This window comes from Phalaenopsis equestris, unplaced genomic scaffold (genome assembly GCF_001263595.1).
Source record: "Phalaenopsis equestris unplaced genomic scaffold, ASM126359v1 Scaffold000002, whole genome shotgun sequence".
In the NCBI taxonomy this organism is placed as follows: Eukaryota; Viridiplantae; Streptophyta; class Magnoliopsida; order Asparagales; family Orchidaceae; genus Phalaenopsis; species Phalaenopsis equestris.
Window position 1 is genome coordinate 7,107,443 of NW_018164444.1, and position 23,192 is coordinate 7,130,634.

General features: G+C 34.8%; 1 protein-coding gene across 3 annotated transcripts; it reads right to left on the minus strand.

Annotated features, from left to right (window-relative positions):
- Positions 1-22,494, minus strand: LOC110034529 (poly(A)-specific ribonuclease PARN). 3 transcript variants are annotated; one of them, XM_020738798.1, is made up of 8 exons: positions 22,090-22,494; positions 10,486-10,616; positions 9,427-9,752; positions 4,679-4,792; positions 2,886-3,012; positions 2,731-2,807; positions 2,543-2,595; positions 1-1,116 (listed from the first exon to the last, which is right to left on the minus strand). In XM_020738798.1, exons 1-8 carry the CDS (start codon positions 22,479-22,481, stop codon positions 363-365), a joined length of 1,974 nt encoding a protein of 657 aa, XP_020594457.1. In that variant the 5' UTR covers positions 22,482-22,494; the 3' UTR covers positions 1-362. The 3 variants fall into 3 exon arrangements, with proteins under 3 accessions (XP_020594457.1, XP_020594450.1, XP_020594443.1); XM_020738791.1 differs by having other exon boundaries at positions 2,543-2,759; XM_020738784.1 differs by having other exon boundaries at positions 2,543-2,807.
- Between the last annotated feature and the right edge of the window lie 698 nt (positions 22,495-23,192).

Here is a 23,192-nt window from a genome sequence, read left to right on the forward strand (position 1 = left end):
ACTTTAAGGGTTAAATGAGCTTTAGGTGCCAGGTATGTAAATTGAGATGCTCATGAACACAAATCCTCCCAAGTAAATAAAAAGACACAATTTCTCTTGAGATAAACAACTGGGTGAAAACTACTGTCGTGCAATTCCTACCTCATTCATATTTTTATTTCCTCTTCCAATTCCTTCAAAACTACAAGGCTTATGCTTAATATTAACTAAAATTTCAAAGAAAAGGCTAAAATTTCTTTAAAAATCCATCATAAATATGAAAAAATAATTACACAACAATACCTGGAGGAAAAACTCCCACCCTCGTTCGATACCTTTTGCAGATATGATCATTAACATCTCTTTCCATACAGCTAGCTAGCTTATAAAGAATTCATCATCTCTTCAAAAGAAAACTGAAGACTTTGCACCTTTGAATCATTATCATTACTTCGCTCTTTCGATGCTGAATCTTTGATGCCGTTTAACTCAACCGTCTCCTCGCAAGCATGCCTAATCTTAGTCTTCCATCTGATCCCAATCGTTTCTGCCTGTTCAGCAAACAAAATCTTAGAAGCTGACGAGCTACAAATGTCCCTATAAGTATTGTAATCAGCGGCACGAGTGTTGCCGCCAGCTAGTAGATTCACAAGCGGATGCAAAACCGGTATCGGGCCATCGTCTTTCTCCAACATATCCTTTAAAACCAAGAAATCATTCACCAGCTCTGATTTGTTAAACTGAATAAGAGCTGCAGTTCTATCAAGAAAAAAGACATAGATCACTGAAGCTGTGCCAAAAACTCTGCATAAACATTCCTCCAAATCTTTTGGCTTAAGCATGGATGAGAAACCCCAGATAATGGCAATGCTTGTAAAATTTATATTGGGATATTTGCGCTTGTAACACGAAACTGGACTCTCTGCGCCTGTTCTTAGGTTGATTACTGTTCCACTGTTCCAGCTGGGGTATAAGATATTGATGTAGCTCTTCAGAATATTATTTTCTACAAGATTTATGATGGTGCCTTGTTCAAATTTGATCCCTAAATGACTGCAAGCTTGAGCAAAGACGCATCCGGTCATAAAAGCATCAAAGCCAGCTTCATGCTTTGAAGCTGAGTTACAGGAAGAAAATCTGTGTAAAGCGAGTTTAGTTACACAAAGCTAGTTGAAATTTCCTACTGGAAAGTAAAAAACTGGGCCTTACCTATAAAAGGTAAACTAATTTAAAGAGTAAAGTCTCAAAAGTCTACTTACTATTTACATTAAGCCATTGTAGTCCCGGAGTCTATAAAAATATCAAATTTGTCTATACTCTTTTAATAAGGTCTAAAATAATCCTTAGGTATGACTATTTTACTCTTCATTAAAATTGTCTGAGACTAAATTGCCACTTTTATAGACTCTTTGAGTAAAATAGCCACACTACAATGAGTTAAGGAACCATTTTGACACTTTTCACTTCAATAACAACAACAACAACAAGCCTTTATCCGAGGGTAGGCTGCATGAATCTTTTTTCTCCATTGCATCCTATTGTCATATTTTCATATAATTCTAATCGATTAAGATTATTTTTTAAACAATATACTCAAGTCTTTTTAGACTCTAAGTCTTTCTAGGCTTACTTCTGCCTTTCTTAACATAAGTCGAATTTAAAACATCTACTCTCCTAACCGGATCATCAGATGGTCGATGTTTAATGTGACCAAGCCATCTAAAAAGACTCTAATTTTGTCCGTCATTGGAGCTACATCAACCCTATCATGGATATATTCATTTCGCATTTTGTCTCTTAAGTGTAAAGCCACTCATCCATCTGAGCATTCTCATCTCCGACACTTCTAACTTCAAATAACGAAATTGGTAGTTTAGTCAAACAAGCCAAAAAAAATATTGTAGTTTGTACTGCACCATGCACGTACCTAACAAAGTTACCCAAAATTTCCATAATAAAAGACTGAAAACTAGTCTCAAATTTTGTTCGCATCAACATTCTATCCTCTGAGCTTTAGGGTAGACAATTGTGACCTTAGACATATCTTGTGGACCCTGTTATAAATTTGCCCACATCTAAACTAGATGTTCTTAAAAAAAATCTTACTGCAAACAACGGAGGAATATTAACAAAACAAAGTAGAAAATAAAGCTGCATTTATCGTACTAACCGAACTCCATTGATGTAGAGGCTATGTTTCTATTTAATAAAAAAAAAAAGAGACTACACATTGAGAAAATTAGAGCCTAACAAAAACTAAAGACTCTAAAGCTTTGATGCATGGACAAAAAAAGCAAAACAAGCCAAAAAATTTTACAAATGAAGCTCATAAATGCAAAGATTCCAAATGCATGGGAAGTGTAACTTGTTAAACACATTGTTGTGGTTCTGCAAAATATCAAGAACATCCCGATACCTAAAATTTATATCTAAAGGTAGAAGAATAAATGCATCACATTACATGTGTTGGTTTGTGTGTTTCAGGGTACAGAACAATAGCAAGAAATTATACTGGAAAACAGCCATAGAACATAGCAAAGCAATGAGAAGATAGGAATATTACCCCAGTTCATCAGATTGAACGTCAATTTTAACAAATGAACGACCAAAAGAATTCTGGGACGAAGAAGAAAATTGTGGGCACAAAAGAGAGAAGGCAGATGACAATGATTTCTTTTTCTTCTTCATCAAAAGCTGAATTACAGGGCTACAACTTATGAGGTGCTTGGTGTCAATAATGTGAGGAAGTACCTTGTTGACTGATAATGCAAATTCATCCACTGATGAAGGAAGCGGACCAATAAATTTTGAATATATATGGGCAATATCTGTACAGTGTAGAAGGATTGGCAGTGGAAGCTATCATAAACATATAAGAAAATGTTACTCAAAGTAAGGAAACTTGCCTAGAAAACAGTTGTGTCCAACGATGAGCTTTTCTTCAGAGGAAAGTAGATCGATGACATGCCTGAAACCCACTGCTGATCGAATCCTTACTTTTCCACTTCTGAGTTTATCTTCTTTGACCTCTCGCTGAAGAAATGATAAGGAAAAACAGCAGATTTACTGCAAAGCCATGAATGAAAACATCATCCTCAACTAATCATTAAAATAGCAGTAAAAGTAATTTTCCTTCAGGTGTTATAACGCATAGAGAAACGCTATATGTCAGTTGTTTAAAAGGCATCAGCATATGTTGCGTGCAACAAAATATTCTAATCAACAAATAAAGACACAAACCCTTCAAACAAAGTAACTTAACTGAACATAATTGTCAAGCTGTTTGCAGCATGAAATATTAATCGAGTAGGTTTTAAAGGGTAAATTTAGAAACTATTGGGAATAAATCTGTGTCTAAAAAAAGAATTAAATACAATTTAAAACTATATTATAAATCATCAACAAATAAATAAAAAATAAAAAACGTGTACCCTAAGAGGACAAATAAAAGAAGGAAACCCAATTTAAAATGTGATAAAAATTGTTTAAAGAGAGAATGAACAAAAAATATTTAAAAGAGAACTTATTAAAATCAGATTAAAAACAATGAAAACAAAATATTTCTTTAAAAAATAGTCGAAAGAAAATTTAAGAAGTTTAAGAACTTAGCTAATTAAAAGTAAAGAAAAGATTACAAAAAAACAGTTAAAAAAGAAAGATAAAAAAAAAACCCCGCCCATAACTTGATGCCAAACCTGCTTGCAGACGCTAGCTCCCCACAACACTGAGATCGCTAACTAGCATGCAACTCCCCCTTGCACGCCTGCTTGCACGTAGCACCACTTGCAGACACTCATTCTCCTCTCAAACGACAACCTTCTATCTTCAGAACATATAAACTCAATACCTAAAAAACTTGAATCCCCGTATATATAGTTTAAAAGTGCTATTTTATTGCATATGTTTGGTTGAGGAATTTGACTCAAATGGAATTGAGCATATAACCTGGAAACACATGCCGCATTACTTAAAAGAAAAAAGCTAAAGCCTTGCCTAAGGCAGAAACTTGCAAGCCCTTGAGGCACTACTTACTACGTGCATCTTGGGGAGGCATGCTCAAATAATAATCAAATACTATCTTCAGATGCCTTTTTAAACTATGTTAATAAATGGATCAATTCCAAAAACAATGCATAATTTGTATATAAGGTTAAATTTATAGGTACATAAAGTGCGTTTTTTTTTTGGAAGATTTACATGCATACAACTCATTTCTTATGTATTTACATCTTTAACACCTAACCTTCAATTTTTACATACATGTCACCTTAAATAATCGTGAAAAGGTGTATTTCACCTTTTAAAAGTAAAAATAGTCGTATTTTTATTTTATGTGAAAGATTTGGTTGATATAGATGTAAAAAGTAGAGATCAGGCGTTAGACATGAAAATACAGAAGAATTGGGTTGTATGTATGTAAATGCTCCTCTTTTTTTTTTAACCTCCAAAAAATTTGGCAGCCATACAATGCTACAAATATCTGTTCCTTTTAAGATAGGCAAATATAACTCACTTTCCAAGAGAAAAAACAAAAACTAAATCCTTTTTAAAAAAGAGCAAACAACTTAGATAAACATTAGTATAAAAGAAACATGAAAAGTTGCGTTAGTTCTTTATTAATAATATCGATAAAAAATAGTAAAAACGCTAATAATTTGAGTATAATAACAAACTTCACCTTTCATTTTCAATTTCGTACCATAAGAGATGCCCTATCCACCTCAGAGTCGGTGAAAACTACTAGCTTCTGCGAAGAACAATTTTCACCACTTACACATAAATACAGAAGGTCCTTGAAGTGTTTTCTTAATACCTGCATGGTAACAACTATTTATCTGTAGGTTGAAATTAAGAAATACAAAATTCCGGTCATCAAAAATAGAATTCTAAAAATAATTAATAGAGCACAATATAAAATGAAATTATTAACATGTGGCCTTTTACACACAGGAATAAAAAAATTGGACAATTTGACTATGCAAAGTGTCATAAGGGTTATGGTTAAAGGTAACCGAACGGGTGGTAGCCTAGAACCTTTAAAAAAAGATGAAAACTTGACTCCAATTGAAAAAATTTCATCTAAAGTTCATTATACCTGCAGCATATACAGCTCAAATATTCCTAGAGAACAAAACTCAATTTAAACCACCAAAATAAATTTACAAATATTTCTTCTTCCAGATTATTTGCTGTTACATGGACGTAAATTATCTACTACAATTTTGAATAAACAAGCACAGACAACTGCCAGAAATTATGTTTAAACAATTTTTTGGTCCAGAATTAATTTTCCTTCGTTATTTCTTTAATCATAACAAAAGATGCAAAATAATAAAGAGTAGTTTCAAGTTGCAGGTAATGCAGATGAAAAAAAAAAAAAAACTGCTGACATTTCACCCCATGCGTCAGTTTTAGGGTTTCTCAGGTTGCAAGAAGGATAAAGTTCTAAATAAATATTATCATGAGGCAAATCAATATACAGATACGATTATCAGATAATAAAACAACGATAGAATATAAATATAGCAAGAAACAAACAATCATATTAAAGATGAATTGTCATCAGAACAATGAATGCTATAATAAGGCAAAACTGTAAAGAGGTGCCTCATAAAAAACTGCTTGTGTAGGTGACAATCAAATGTCTCAAGATGACAAATAATGCAATTATTTGTTGATTTTCAGAATCCAAAAGAATTATTTCATTGATATCAAAAAAAGGGGTCTAAATACCCCTACATGAATCTTAGAAAAAGAAAGACAAAAAAACAAAAATAACATAAAAAGAAAGATATAAAACCTAGATATTCAATTAATCAATTTATAATAATTACTTGGAGATAAAGGAAACAACATAAAATAGGAAATCCTAAAATAAGAAAGAAAATAACTCTAATCCAAGGAAATAAATATAATCCTCATAACTTCTAAAAGGAATAAATTATTTCATAACATGACTTCTAGCATTCATCCTCGAGTTGAAACAAAATTGTCAGTTGAAGCATGGTTGACAACCATGTTCAACTTGAATTTGAAAATATCAAATAATAGTCGAAGAAGATTCTTCACGCATACTTGATAATCAACACCAAAAGCATTTAGGGATATTTTTAGTTGGTTGCGATTGTCTTTGACTGTAGTTTCTGCAGGTGGAAGGTTTCTGCAGATAATGTTGCAGGGAAATAGACAACCTACAGGAAAAACTAACTTCTAGTTAACCACGGTTATCTTTGACTGCAGTTTCTTCAGTGTCTGTAGATAAGTAGAAGGCTCCTACAGGTAATATTGCAACGAGCAGGAAAGTAGACAACCAACTTAAAAAGCTGCAGGATATGGCCTGCAAAAAAAAAAGGTAAAAGCTCCGAAGAAGGGTCTGTCGTAAGAAAGATTCTGGAGGGCCTCATGCAAGAAAAAGTTTCAAAGTGTGTCGATCGGTTGTTGGGATTCCATGCCGAAGAAGATTCAAAACTTTGCGAAGAGCAGCTTAAAAACCGTCACAATCAATGTCAGAAGATAAAACAGAAACCAGGCAGAATGACGACAACTACGGAGTAGGCGAAGCGAATTAGGGCGCAGAAAAGAAGCCATAGAAGGAGCACCAACGTGACCTCGAACAGCACAACCTGAGACTAGGCAAAGCATCGAAAGTTCTCCAAGGGAAGCTCCATACCTAAGACGGTGGAAGAAGAGTCAGAGCTTGAGCTAGTGATCCAGTTGTTGCCGCCGCCAGAGAACAAAAACATCTCCTATTAAGCTGTCGGTCGTATCTCGGCTCGCATACGCAAGAACTTCCATTGTACCATAAAAGCATTTGAGGGCACGACATCTGATGCCTAAAACTTATTGTGATCTCTACAAGGGTTCCAACAACAGTGGAAAGACCTGCAACTACAGGGAGAGAAACTTCTGTCGCTGCTGTTGGATAGGAGAGTTCCGACGAAGAAGTCTGCAGGGAGAATCTGGTGAAAAGGGATTTGCCACTGAGTTTTCTGCAGCTTATGTTTCTTACAGAGCTTCGTGAAGAACTTACAAGAAGGAAGAGTCTTGCAGGATTTTTCTCTACAACTTATGCTTCTTACAAAGCTCCATCGAAAGAGCAATTCTCCTGAGATGGCATCTTGGAAGCCAAGGATGCCTGGAACTGCAGTCCACCATAAAACCAGTCTATCCATGACGAATAAGTGATGTTAAGCATCCCCATAGTTTGCTTCTCAAACCAGTCGTTGCCCTTTGAATTTCCGATGTAGATAGTGGAGGAGAAATGGTTTAAACAAAACTGAACATGTTGAATCCCACTTATAACATAGCCCACAATCACAAACATGAAGCTTTCTCCCCATTTTAAGAGAAAAGAAACGAGATAAGGATACCTTGTCCAAAAAAGAATTATGCCAACAATCTCCTGAGAGAGGGAAGGCACCTTCATGGAAAAAACAAGAAGCATAAATTGGGCAAAGAGATTAAGCCTTACAAAGCACATTACAGGACAAAAAGTTATGCGCTGGTAACAAATCAGGAACCTTAAGACTGAATCGAAGGTCAAGGTTCTCTCGTAGGAGAAAGGTAGGGTTTGATCTCAAAGAGTTCAAGGCCTGCAAGAGGGGTTACCGACAGTGGAACAGCCCGCAAGGGAGACCAGTGGTGGCTAAGTCTGTAGGAAGGGTTACTAGTGACTGGGAAGGAGAACACAAAATAAAATTACCAGGGAAGGAGCACCAGTTGAAATCTGCAGGGAAGAAACGAGACCGTCGGCGGAAAAAAAACTACAGGGAAAGAAGGAAGTTTCTAGCGTCTAGGGCTTTCAGGGAAAGGGTTCCGGCGGCTAGTTCCTGCAGGAAAGAGTTTCGGTGGCTAAGGCCTGCAAAGAGAGGAAGTTTATGGCGGAAAATTTGAAAGGAGGAGGCGGAAGAAGCGTCTACAATATAGCAAAGATTGTAGATTGCAGGAATTTCCAGTGGTAATAGACTCCAGAGTTTGTTTCAAGACTTTGATACCATGTTAAATTTCAGAACTTAGCAAAATTATTTTATTGATATGAAAAGGGGGCGGTAAGAGACTCCACAGTTTGTTTCAAGACTCTGATGCCATGTTGATTTTAAGAATTCACCAAAATTATTTTATTGATATGAAAAGGGGGTATAGATACCACAACATGAATCCTAGAATAGAAAAGACAATAACAATAAACCTTTATCCCACTAATTGGGGTCGGCTACATGAATCATTTATTCTCCATCGTATCCTATTGAGTGTCATATTTTCATTTAATTATAATAAATTAAAATCATTTTTTTTACAATATGCCCAAGTCTTTCTAGGTCTATCTCTACCTTTCTTAATATAAGTTGAATCTAAAACATCAAAACTCTCCTAATCGTTCCTAATCGAATCATTAGATGATTGACGTTTGATGTGACCAAACCATCTAAGACGACTCTCTCTAATTTTGTCTACCACTGGAACTACACCAACCCTATCATGGATACATTCATTTCGTATTTTTTCTCTAAGTGTAAAGCTACTCATCCACCTAAGCATTCTCATCTCGACAACACTTGACTTAGTTTTATGCTTCTCTTTTAAAGGACAACATTAAGCGCCATAAAACATAGCAGGTCTCACCACCACCTTATAAAATTTTCCTTTCAGTCTAAGCGGTACTTTTCTATCACACAATAGGCCCAAAAACATTCCTCCAATTCAATCAGCCAACCTGAACTCTACTAATAACATCCCCATCTCTATATGACCATCACTTTGAACAAACACGAGATACCTAAAGTGTTCACACCTTTTAAAAATTTGATCACCCATAGTTACAACTCTGTCACTAGCACTATTACTACTAAACTTACATTTCATGTATTCAGTTTTAGTTCTACTCAAACGAAGGCCTTTAGGCTCCAACGTAGACCTCCATAATTCAAATTTTTCGTGAGTTTTTTCTCTAATCTTATCCACGAGAAGGATATCATCAACAAAAAGCATACACAAAGATACATCCTCCTGTAAATGTCCAGTAAGAGCATAAAAGTAAAGACATAACACTCATATCTTCAATTAATTCATTCATAAAAATTATTTGGAGATAAAGAAAACAACATAAAATAGAAAAAAACCAAAAATAGGAAGGATAATACATCTAATTCATGGAAATAAATCTAAATAGGAGAGGAAATAAATCCAATCCAAGGAAATAAATCTCATTCTCATAACTTTTAATAGGAATAAATTATTTCCTAGTATAATTTCTAACATTACTTATTTTAGAGATTATATATTAAATAATGACAAGTATTTGTAGAATGAAACCATTTCGCTGGAGGGATCATGCCAATGGGAAGAAAGCAGGTTATTAAGAAAAAGTGATGGCATGAGACAAAAAAAAAGCTTACAATTCGTGTGAAAAGCATTTCCTAGCATTGAAATTCATATAAAGTATCATACCAGTTGAATCAGCCTTAGCCGGTGGGAGGTAAATCCATTCAGCATAATAGCTGGGCGCATCTTAAAGAAAACCATCTGAAAATCCATATTAAAGCTACAATGGTTCCCTTCTAAAATGGGATCTTCTGGGTATTTTAACACATTCTCACGCCATTCACAAAACCTAATCTTCATCCTTTCTGTAAAAAGAACATCTGCAGTTCGCACTGCAGGTATTTCAGCAGATTCTTCAAAATTGCCAGAGAGATTAAGCAAACCATTCTCATAACCCGAACAAAGCTTCTGTAGAGCCTCTGCTTCTTGTGCTTTGGATAGATAAGATATTCCTGAAATTACCCAAATACACAAACAGTCGAGCACAATGTTGTGGTATTGCTAGTAAAGAGTGACAATAATATTGTACCATACACAAACATGGCTACTTAAGGGCCTATTTGACATCATTTTCATTTTCTTAAAACATATTTGGTCAGAATAATTTTTATAATTTTTTTATATTTTGTTTTCAAAAACTTTTTAAATACACTTGAAACATCTAAACATCTTAGATTTTTGAGTGTTCTTAAAAATATATCTCAATCAAATATATTTTAAATTAAATCAAAAACTAAAATAAAAAATAAATAATGAAAAACAAAAAATAAAAGTGATCCTAAACGGCCCAAAGGATTTGCTCAGCTTTATGTAAGAGGCATCCTAAGAGGTCAGTCACTTCAGTCAAGGAAGTGATGGGAAGTGATATATTTACGAACTTTAACCATCAAAACTTCTCCTCTCACCGGTTGGAAGTCACTCATGATACTCATATAGCCGTACTCAAAAGTGTGGCTTCTTCCACTTACACGAACCAATAAACCCTAAACAGTAGCAGGGATAGCACTATTTAAACTGCCAAGGTGCTTTCTAGTTATTTGATCATGTCAGGAATCAAAACTTCTCAAAAAGTAATTAAAAGAGTAAAAAAATATCATAACTATGGAGAATAAATCTGTTTGCCAGGCGATTTCAGTTATTTAAATACAACAAACATTAACAAATAATAACTGCAACATTACATACCTTCATGCACGCAAGCATTGAAATCAAACTGGTATTTGGCTAGAAAACTCATTGAAGTCGTCTGGCAAAGAAATTCATTAGTCGGTCCTTCACCTGACGGCTCTTTTCGAGGAAATATATAGAAATTAAGCCTGCCACACGTTAGACAGAACTTCATCATACTTAATGATTAAAAAAAAAATTAAGAACATACACAAGAAAATGTCATAGCAGACCAATAGAAATAGAATTGTTTGGTCTCAGAATACTCTCAATGGGTCTAAAGCTGCATCAGCATTTTTTCCATATAGACATGCATCTGCTTCATGATCAGTGCAGGTTGACTGTATACTGAATTAACTTGCAATAAATAGCAGTCCACCTTAAGATGATCAATTTTATGCTCATATAGTTCTGAGGTTTTGATGAACCAAGATTTCATTTAGTATGGCAGCACTGTTTGGAGTGCTCCCATCCGCAAAACAGTCTCTAAAGCATTAATAAGGACGAGGACAAGGACGAGGGCGAGGGCGAGGGCGAGGGCGAGGGCGAGGAACTGCATGCAGAAGACAGCAGCAACCCTCAGGTTCGCCTAACATTGAAGGGTGCAAACATACTGTCAAAAGTATACAATAAAAGTTGCATGGGTACTCAAAAGCTTGGCTCTTCACAAATATCATAAACTTCAAAAATAGGGGCCAAACGCTTTCATATACGCAAGATTAACTTCGATAGAGTTTTGAGAATTTCACATCAGCATGTAGGCATTAGTTTCACATCAGCATGTAGGCATTAGTTACACCGGTAAATATAGAATTACACCTTCCCCTAGCAACTTCAAAAGGTTCGTGATACTCAATGTTGTTGACCCCATGAGAGATAACATAATGGGTTTTATGATAACCAACATATGTGTGAATAGGACTTAATGAGTTTATTGCAAAGATTTCAGGACAAACATCAAAATCAACTCAATTAATCAAGATAATCATCTCAACCAGCTTATTGGATCAGAAGAACTATTGAGATGGATAAATTGATGTATTAATCTTGTTAAAATAACAAATAAATGATTGCTCACAATTATAATTCATCACATATCATTTTTCATATTTTACTCAATATAGTTGAAAATCAAAATGCATAACTAGTCATATTAAAATTAAATAATTAGTTATAAATTATTAAGTTTATCACTTACATTAACTCATGATTTATCCAATTAGACTTTAAGGCCCCATAAGCGATTTTACGGCGGCGTGCCAAAAAATGTGGCGCCTCCTTTTTGGTTTCGACAACATGACGGATTTTATGAAAAATTCGAACGAAACACGGTCGCGGGTTCGACCCCACGGCCCGCGTTCGTTCGTATAGTGTTGACGTGGCTGCCCCTCCTCTCCCGCAATCATTTCTCTCACATTTCTTGCCCTAGCCGCTTCTCCTCTCCTTTGATCCTCTCTCTCGCGGTTTGCCCTAGCGACCCAATTCTCGCGGTTGGTGTTGTGCCTCTCTCGGTGAGTTCTCTTCTCGCTTTCCTCTATCTCCTTTGAGGCTCTGTTTGGATCTTTTGACCCGTGTGAGGTATTGTTTCTTCATGTGATGCTCTGTGCGGTGGTTCCTCTGTATTGTGGTTTCTATGTGTGATTATTCCTCTTCGTGTTGGGTAATCCCTACCTTAACTATATTATTGTCTTTGATTTTGGAAATTTGTATGTATACGATATTTTAGTGGCTTCCTCTTTGCAGAGGTTTAAATGTGTGATTGTTCTTCTTCGTGTTGGGCAATCTTTGTGCGGTGGTTTCTTTACCCTATTACTTGGTATTGCGTTCAGTCATCCAAACTATCAAATATGTGAGACCTATTTGGTCTCATTTATTTAAAAATCAAAATACTATTTTTTTAAAATCAAAATTACATTGATTTCTATATATACGTAAATTCAAATCCATTTTCATTTTTTTGAAAATCTCAGCCGACAAATGGCTTGGATTTTTTGGATTTTCGATTTGGCAAATGCTTATGATTACTCCTTTATGTTTTTGAATTATGGTGTAATATGTGTTGGTTTTGAATGCACGTGCAATGGTGGATTATGGTTTTACTTTTGCTCAGTCGCTACACATTTGGTTGAAGTTAGCTTATGGCGTTGATGTGGTGGATGTGAGGCTGGATGTGTTTGTGTTTAAGGATAAGGAGGTGGTGGTGAAGGGTGGTTCTTGCATGGAAGTGGAGATAGAAGTGGAGGTGGTGGTGTAGGGTTACTAGTGTGCGGATGTGTATGTGTTGGTGGATGTGTTGGTCATGGGTGATGGTGGAAGTGTTGGTGTGGTGTTTTTTCCTTTTGCATTTCTCTTTTTACTTTTGATGAGTTTTGAAGGTCTATGATGAGACGTTTGACCTTATGGGTTCTTCTGATTGGCCTGTATGTCGCTATTGGTTGATGTCGCATGTGAAATCTTAGCGAAGGCAGCCAAGTTTCTCTTTTTTTCGGTGCTACGGTTTTTGAGGTCTTTTATGGCCTTTTTTGTGATATATGTATGCGACATACACTAACTTGGTATTACTTGTTAAAAACAACCAAGAACCATTTTTTATAAAGGTTGTTGTTTTTTTATAGTGACAAATTTATTAATTTATATATTGAGTTCTCTGAGACCTCACAGCTGCATAAAATTTTAATTAATTACTTTCGTTATTAATTTTTACTTGATCTATTTCTAAGCGTATGTTTTTTTAAGCCTTCAGGAAAGATGGGATAGAGAATTTTCAGTGGCTCCAGAGGATTGCACTGTTAATGTGGACTTCAATGTTTCCTGTTCACTCCACTTCAGCCACACTATGGGAGAGTTTTATAGGTGTCAATGGAGAATCACAGAAAACTGTGAATATTTTATGTGGTTAGATGAGTTAGAAGATTCGACTGTCGAGAGTGATCGGAAATGAAAAGTATCCCTGAAGGATGGTTTAGCTATGGACATATGTCGTCTGCATTTCAAAAATAATATTATCATACTATTAATTTTTGTTTTAATAGTTATTTTTTAATTTTTGCAGTCATGCTACTCACAGTTTAGTGAGGTGTCTATCTTTGTTTTGTAATGTTTTGCACTAGATATTTGTTTTTAAATTATAAAATATACTGATATGAACAGTTATGTTACTATATAGGGGCAGACTGGTCATTTGTCCAAAAACAGCTGCAGAGCAGCTGTTTTCAAACTGCAAAAAAAGAAACAAAAAACCAATTTATCAGCAACAGCTTTTTGTGGTAATTGTTGCGTAGCAGCTTATTATTAAATTGCAGCTGTCCTAAACAGACCTTTAAAGTTGACTTCATTTAGTTGTATTTTTATCATATTATACATTGCAAAAGAATTAGCTCTTTAATTAAACATAAAACTACCAAAATATATAAATTATTTTTATTATTAACCATCTAACTCCTTTAATTTTATAAAATGGTGGTGAGACCTACAATGTGTTTTGACGCAATATGTTAGCCCATAAAAGAGAAGCATAAAACTAAGTTAAATATTGTTGAGAAGAGAATGTTTAGGTGCTCGAGTGGCTTGACTCTTAGAGACAAAAGGTGAAACAAATATATCCATGAAAAGGTTGGTGTAGCTCCAGTGGCATACAAGATTAGACAGAGTCGTCTTAGATGGTTTGGTCACATTAAACATCAGTCATTAGATGATCTGGTTAAGAGAGTATATGTTTTAGATTTAGTTTATGTTAAGGTAGAGGTAGACCTGAAAAGTCGTGGGCATGTGGTCCAAAAAATCATCTTAATTTTTAGAATTAATGAAAGTATGACACTCAATAGGATACAATAGAGAAAAATGATTCATGTAGCTGACCCCACTTAGTGGGACAAGGGCTTGTTGTTATTGTTGTATTCTCATTCCTTTTATTGTTGACCTCCATGAGTCGTATCATGATGAGTTTTAATAACAACCAACTTATATTGGATGAAACTAATGAGTTCATTGCAAATATACCAGTACAAATACCAAACTCAGCTCAATAGTTGAAGCCGCTTCTGGATACCACTAATTATACCTCAATTATAATTTCCTATTTCTGGTATCTCGTTTTTTCTCAAATCGTGTTTCGCTCATGCCCAATGCAGTGTCAAGGCGTGCCCAGAACATATTTTGAAGTGTCAGACAATTGTTGGGATCAAATAGGTGCAAATGTTTGATATAGGTACAAAACATTTTTAGAAGTGTCAGTGCGACATTGCTCACTATCAACCAGCACTCTTTTCGGGTGGCATAAGGTACAAATCCCTTACACTACTTTGTTAGAAATTTTTATCCCCACGACCATGTACTATGACATAAGTATTTTCTTTTTCTCAGTAACGAGTTTTCAATCATTAATACTTTCTTCAACCCGAACACAAATTGATCTCCATCACAATATAATGAGAAAAAATTTTACAAGGATTATCTCTCACAAAAAAATCGCACTTCTTCTCATACAATTCCCAATCAAGTTAAAATGACAAATGAAAATTTTTTTGCTCAAAATAAACTTTTATTTTAAATGTTGGGAATTTTCATTTAAAAAATATTTCAAATCAATATACGAACATATGAGGAGCAAATATGCTAAAATAATAAGAATTCTAATTAAAATTCAAACTTAGTTTACTATACAAACTTTTCAACCAAATTAATTTAAGTTGAAAGAAATTTCAATATGAAGTTTTGAAGATAAGATGATGAAGTTTTGAAGAACTTAAGTATGAAGGAGATGAACAACTAGAACTTTCAAAATTTCCTTCTCAAGCAAATATTATGCAAGTGTAAGGGCAAATGAGAAGAAGTCATTCAAGAATTTCAAGTGAGGGAATAAGAGAGCATGAGAATTTTGGCTAAATAAAAATAAGAAGTGAGAATTTAAGTTAAATCTTTTGTTAGGAGAGAAAATATGAATTTTTGGTTACTAATATAGTCTCTTGCATGAAAAAAATTAGAGAGGAAAAAGTTTAGAATGAAATTTAAGCCTTTCAACAAAATAATTAAAATATTCAACCACGAAAATTATGGGTTAATGGTCCTATAGTTTAATCAACTGAGTTAAATTTCAAACTAAAATTAATTTGGAGGGATTTATTTGAATTTTGAATTTTGGTGAAAAAAAGAATTATCTTGAATTCAAACTTTATTTGATAAATTTCTCAACATAATTGAATTAATTAATTAAAATCAATTAATTTCATTAAAAGAGAAAGGGAGGAACAGCCAAAGAAACTTCTAAATTAAGTTGATTAATTTATTAATTAATTAACATCATTTAATCGAGTTAAGAAGATGATGGGGTAGGTCAATTACTTCCATAAGTGAAATTAATTGAATTGAATAAATCAATTCAATTAAATAAATGAATTATGCAATAGACGGCCACTTATTTCTAAAAGTAACATTTAATGATTAATAAATTAGAACATTTTAATTAATATAATCTCATTAATTTTATTAAGGGGGCACTTTTATTCAAATATATTTAAAATTTGAAATTCAAGAAGAATGTATTTTTGATATCTTTTTAAAAATAAGTTTATATAATTTTGGTTGGTTTTCATAAAAGATAATTTAAAATTTGAACTTTAAATTTAAGAAATATTCCTGTAAAAATTAAATAATTTATTTAAATATATCCATAAAAATTTTGGTCATAAAAGAATTATATTACAATTATCTATTTTATTATTTACGAGAGAGAATAATTCATTTAGAAATCACTAAGGCAAAAAGGATATCACTAAGACGAACTAAACAAAAAAAAAGAGAAAATAATTGCTCTCAAAGTAGAACAGACAGAGCGAAGTTTATCAGAAAATGGAGAAAATAATGACATAGTTTTCAAGACTAAAGAGTTTAATATCTACCTAAAAAATATACTTTAATAGAAAAAGAGAAAAGGGCATCAATAAAAAAAGTAAATTATAATATAATTCTTTCATGAACAAAATTTTCATAATATTTCAACTTGATTTTATTTAAATAAATTATTTAATTAATACAATGAATATTTTTTAGATTTAAATATTCAAATTTTAAATTATTTCTCATGAAAATCAACAAAAAATATCAAAAATTAAAAAAAAAAAACTTTTTAAAAATACAAACACTTTTAATTTTAAATTTCAAATCTATTTAAGGAAAATTACTATAAAATTAAAGGGATTAAATTAATTAAAATACTTCTAATGATTAAATTAATTAAATGCTCCATTTAAAAATAATTCTTTGGTCACCTCTTAAATTATTTATTCAATTGAATTAATTTTGCTCAATTCAATTAATTTCACATATGGAGGCATTTAATAAGCCCCCTAATCTTCCTAACATAAATAACTTAAATTGATTAATTAAACCAATTTGAAAGCACCTTGGGTTACACGCCCCCCCCCCCCCCCTCTTTTAATTTAATTTAATTAATTAATTAAACCAATTTGGATGCATCTTGGGTCGCACCCCCCTCCCCCCAACAAGTAAATGCAAGGTTTTAATTATAAATTATTAAGTGAAAAAGATTACTTCAACTAAAAAGGTCTAAATAAAATCTTCTCTTAAATATCAGCTATACCAAATCAACAGGAAACAATCATGAAGCACCTGTATGATACACACAATTCCAGGATTTTTTAGGATTTCTCCTATAACTTTGTTGGCTAGTTCCATAGTCTAGAATTTGAGAGATAGTGTCTTGTAACACAATACATGCAGATGGTTTCATTGTGAATTATAAGACATTTCACGCGACTATTGTGCCAAACCATGTCAACAAGGTAAGACCTATGCCGGAATCATCTTGAATAATACACCATACTTCCATTTGGACTACAATGCAAAGCTTTGTCAAGTGTATCAGATTTTAAAAACAAAACACAAGATATTAATGATAATGCAAACTTCATTTAAAACCAAAGAATATCATGGGGATGAAACTTATGATTTAAATGATTTTTTTCCGACATAAATGCTTATCAATTAAGAGCATTTCTCACCCTTTGCTCAATTTAAAACTTATTATTCTCTACACACATCATAAAAAAATTATTTTACTAACGGTGCAATTTTGTATTTATCAGGAAAAAGTTGTACAGGACTAAGGTTATAAATCATCAAATCTTAAATATGAGTTTAGGAGCAACATACATGATATTAATATAATAGAAAAATCTTAAACTAGAAAGATTTAAAGACAAGCGTAAAATCACTTGGATTGTTTTTCTAAAATTCATAAAGGGGGATGTTTTCATTCCCAAAAATGAGAGATGTTCTCATTCAGCACAGCCAAAAAACTCTCAATTTGCCAAAACGGGCAATGTTCCCATGCCAACCCAACTAAAGTCCTCATGACAAATATCAAAAGCATTTCTCACTTCAACAAGGAAATCACATGACTGCATAATTTTTCAAGCCAGTGGGGTTGAGAGGTTCTTTGATGGCTCTACTCCCACCCACCCAAACATATCGCTGCAACCGACAGCGAGGTTACCCCAGACTCAAGCTATGTCACATAGATGTTCAAAGTCTAAACGTCGCACTCTATGGCACCATCTCCACTCCAATCCTTCCATATGTTCTCATATTCAATGTCTACAATCCTCCAATGGTTCACGCATTATTCAACTAAAAAATGACCAACAACAAATATCTATGGACAACAAATACATAACACAATTCTTTTCCAACGTCAAAACCAAAAATAAAAGTCATAAGTGTGGCTAGCTCCTTGTTGGATTCCGAAGATTTGATTTTCTATATGTTGAAAGGTCTACCTCCTCAATATCAACATTCAACCAATCAGCTTCTACTCACTCCTCTGTAATGCGGAGACAAATTTGGTCACTAAGGCAACTAGAGATCTCAACAACTCCCCAAAAACTCACCTCACAAGCAATTTTAATAGCCAAAATGGGTAAGCACGGTGCTTATAATTTCCACATTAAATCCAAAATAGGTCGTTCCACACCTACCCATAAAATAGTGGGTCACGCTTTCCATATAATAACAACGGTAATTGAACATCCACACCACATCTTACTTGCCAAACACGTTAAAAAACAGGATGGGCCTACAGCTTCTTGTTGGCATCATCAAGATCTCAACTACAATGGCCACTCATCACCCCCTGGTCACTCTTCGCTGGCCGTACCATCCTTGCAGCTGATTGATACTTTAATCAAGAAGAACTCATCTATCTCAACTACATTCGAGATCACTTACAAAAGCCCTACCCATATTACAAGACACAAGTTGCCCTTTGAAATAGCAGCTCATTGCCCATAGCAATAGGCAATCAAGGCATTCTAGCAATGCCATCTAAGCTCGTTCTTACTTAATTCCAAGTAGAAAACCTCGCTTATAAACTCATCATCAGTGATCAACTCATCTTTGCTAATTCTTACCACAAAACATTTAATGTTGTTCGCAACCAAATTAAGGACTTGAGAATGTGTAGCCTTCCTGTAGCAAGACTATGCCATCGTGAACTCTACCTAATCAGCTCCGGTCATCAGCTCAGCATTACCTTCAACACTTGGCCTTTCTTTCAACTAAAATACTCCGGCTCTATAGCACCACCACCTGAAACATCCAAGCACAAAAATTCTCTCAATAACTAGATTCAACCCCAAAAATAAATCTCTAGTCTCACTCTAATGCATGTTCATCATGATGTTTAGCTGAAGTCATAAATTACTGTTCTCAATCTCTACTTCTTGCAATTCATATCCTCTTTAACTCATTTACAGTGATGTATGGAGCCCATCCCACACTATCTCAAAACACAATTAAGGATATTTTGTCCTTTTTAATAGTGAAATCACGCATTTTTGTTTAATGTATCCTATGAAATTCAAATTTGAAATATGCTCAAAATTCATATAATTAAATAACATGTTTAAACAATTATACAACTTCAAAATGAAAACTCTTTGCTCCAATGGAGGGGTTAATACCTGAATCCAACTTTCAAACCCTTCTCTCAAGCAGGCACCACTTGCTAGTAGATATGAACATATACATACGAGCAAAACAACAATGTAAAATGCAATGATTGCCGCCTTGTCAAAACAATCAATATAGACCTGTAAGCCAATCTTCCGCAGTAATTATGGGTGGACGCCCTTCTAATAACAACATACCTTACCAAAAAGATGCCCTCCTCTACAACACATGCTTTCCCATAAAAACTACCACATAACAAATTAACATCCTATTCCCACCTCATATTTTATAGCTATCAATGTTTTCCATGGCTTCATCTTACTCTTAACAACAAATGATCCACCATGTCCATGTGTTGTGTATTTTTGGCTTCAAGTGTTACGACCCCACCTAGGTGAACCTTACATTTCTCGTCACATCATATTCAATAAAGATGAATGTCCCCACCATCACATTCTCAAACCACCTCGCCAAAACTCCATTTCTACAAAGCAACCTCCATGACACTAGTTCCCATCTTAAGCCTCTTAAAAATCAACTACCACCACTCCATCCGTAATTTAAACACCTCTAACCAACATCATCCAAAACTCATGCATTCATCATTAACTCGCATGCATACATCCACCATCTCACTCGATTTTGTTGTATCCACTTCACAAGAAATCACAACAACCATCATTCCACATATTATCCCGATAGGCTACCCCATGCAAGCCCGCTTGAAAAATTGGTCAGTAAAGCCTAAAAAAGTCGTCAACCTCCTTCACTCAACCACTGCCAGCGACTCAACAAGTAATTATGTGGTTGTGAAAGAAGAATAGTAATGTCGAGCCATGTTTCAAAAGTCTCAAGCTTTGCAAGCCCAAATAGCTTGGACCTTAGGTTCCCCCCAATTAATCAAACAATTCTTGGCTCAATATGGATATGCAAAACAATATAAAACTTGGATGGCATTGTTAATCACGGCAATACCACCTAGTAGCTTAAGGATCCAACAAGAGCACAACATTTTCGACAATAAAACTTTTAGTCCAATGACAAAATGTTGATAATCAAAATTCTACTCACTATCGCACTCACATGCGATTGGTTGGCCCTTCAACTTGATGTCCCCAATGCCTTCCTTCACAACAACCTCACAAAAAATACATACACGACTCAACCCAAGGATTCATTGATCCAATATGTCTTAACTGAATTTGTCTTCTCAAAAATGCCATCTACGCCTACACCAATCTCCTCACTAGTGGTTGCCAACTGTAATTAGAATTTGCAATGCCTGGGCTTCTCCTCTAACACTACAGACCGTTTCTTGTGGCAATATTGTAACAAAGTTCATATTTTCTACCTGCTAATCAACATCGATGATATTCTTCTCACTGAAAGCACTCAACCAATTATCACCAATCTTCTACAATACTTAAAATTTTCATTCCACATGAAAAACCTCAACCCAATATCACAATTTCCTAATCTTCAGGCCTAGCAAGAACCATACTATAATGACCTCAATCAACTACAGTATAGTTTGGCATCCTTGATCATGCATGTATGAATCATTGCAAGCCCATATAACTCCACTTACTTTCAAAATTATGCCCCACTACATATCAATAGTATTAATTCTCTCAACCCATCCTATATCGGCAACTAAACGGCTCCCTTCAATAGCTCATATCACTGACCCAACATAGCTTATGCAGTGAAAAGTGTAAACCAACACATGCATGAACCTCTACAAAACTTCCAACCACTCAAATGTTTGCCACGCTGCCTCAAAACCACCCTCCACTGCGGCTTACCAATCTACCGAAACACACTTTGTCTGCAAGTATGGTCAAATTCTGATTGGGAAAGGGACCCCCCAGATTTTAAATCATTTACAGGCTACTGTGCATTTCGAGGTAAAACATTGATATTCCTGTGTGCCAAAAAGCAGTCCACGGTAGCTCGCTTATCCATTAAAGCAGAATATTTAGTCTTAGCCACAGGCTCAACAGACATCACTTCGCTCAGACATCTCCTACAAGAATTCGATATTCATCTCAGCTCTCCTACACCCCACTACATTGACAATATCTCGATCATTGTGATAATTAACAATCCAATGTTTCATGCCATTACAAAACATGTATATATTAATCATCACTTCATTGAGGAATGCATCAATCAAATAAAACCACTGTTCATCACATTGCCTCCAAGTATAAAGTGGCATACATTTCACCAAATCATTATAGACCACAAGATGAACATACATACAAGACAAGTAGTCACCTTCCAGGGAAGTAATAACATAATAATTCCATCTCTCAATAGCTGGCACACTGTACCACAATCCATCATGATAATCTCTGCCGTTCTTTCAAAACTAATTCTGCAATTGTAGAGGCACCAGTACACTTTATATTGGTATAAATACAGACATCGTGCTCGCACAAGTATGCAATGATATACAGTTTACTCTGTTTCTCTTACTCCCTTTGAAGTTAATTCTCACCTACCACGCAAGAATAACAAAAATACCTCACCTTTATCATGAATTCTCCCACTAACTTAAGTCATCAAATGCAAAAAAGCATACAGAAGCCCCTACCAGAGTTAAGAGCAAAAAAACATATAATCGAAATAAAAAAAATAAAAAAACCTTACGGTTGGGCAATGAAAGAACCCTGGCAATCATCCCACCGAAATGTGCAGAGACCAAACTGGATAACAGCAAACTTCTCCGCGGAATCCTTCACCTTGAGATACCGCACGTCCGAGCGATCAAATTCAAAGGAATCACGCCACGGAGCGCTCGTCACACCCGTCATCTCCAGATCGACGGCGACGAAATCAGCCTCTCGGATTCGGATTCGTAGGTTCTCGAGAACCGAACAAAAGTTAGACAAGGTCACCTTTTTTACTGCCATTGCGCCGCTGGACTCGCCGGAAGTGGCGGCGGTAGAGGAGGAAAGAGAGCGAAGGAGTTGGCCACTTTGTAACGAGGTTATCGGTAGAATCGCAGAGATGCACAGAGCCCTAAACCCTGAAAGCGCCATGACTTCCCATATACAGTTCAGCTGGGCTGAGGAGTTTAAGCATCCCAGGTATTATTTAAAGACATTACAGGTACAGAATTAATATCTTTCTAATGCAATTATTCAAATTTTTACTTAAATCATAATATTGAAATTATTTGAGTTATTATTATGTATAAAGTTGAATTCAAATTTGTCAGTGAATCACACCTCAAAGATTAAAGCATAAAAAACGAGAAAGAGAGAGTTGCACAGAAAAATAAATAATAAGTAAACAATGAATCGTTTTGTCTGTTAGTCATTTTTCATAAAATAATTTTCTTATTTATAGAAGAGATGATATACTATATGATATTATATTTCTGCCACTACTTCAATGAGACCGCTATAGAGTATTTTATATGCCACCCTACTGCCCAGTTGCCTTATAACTGGGTCAGTTGGGTAGCATGACTTAGGCTTAGTAGGGTCGTTTCAGTCGACTTGGCTGAGTTAGCGCAATAGGTCGGGTGGATTTGATTAGATTCTGGTGGGTAGGACTGGCTCGGTCTGATGAACTTTGTCGATCGGTTGGTCTAGTATGAATGTCGACCCTCCTTTCAGCAGAACGAGACTAGGTCATTAACAAGATGATCGGTTGGTCTAGTATGAATGTCGACCCTGGATGAGGACTTCCTTTCAGCAGAACGAGACTAGGTCATTAACAAGAGGATGGATAACGGTAAATTAATA

What these genes read in the sequence shown, in the direction of transcription:
- LOC110034529 (XM_020738784.1), bottom strand. Translation starts at nt 22,481, where the DNA reads ATGGCGCTTTCAGGGTTTAGGGCTCTGTGCATCTCTGCGATTCTACCG. An exon ending in CAATGCTTGCGTGCATGAAG is followed by an intron (nt 9,753 to 10,485) that starts GTATGTAATGTT and finishes GGGTAATTTCAG; the next exon opens with GAATATCTTATCTATCCAAA. An exon ending in GTTCAATCTGATGAACTGGG is followed by an intron (nt 1,117 to 2,542) that starts GTAATATTCCTA and finishes CGCTTTACACAG; the next exon opens with ATTTTCTTCCTGTAACTCAG.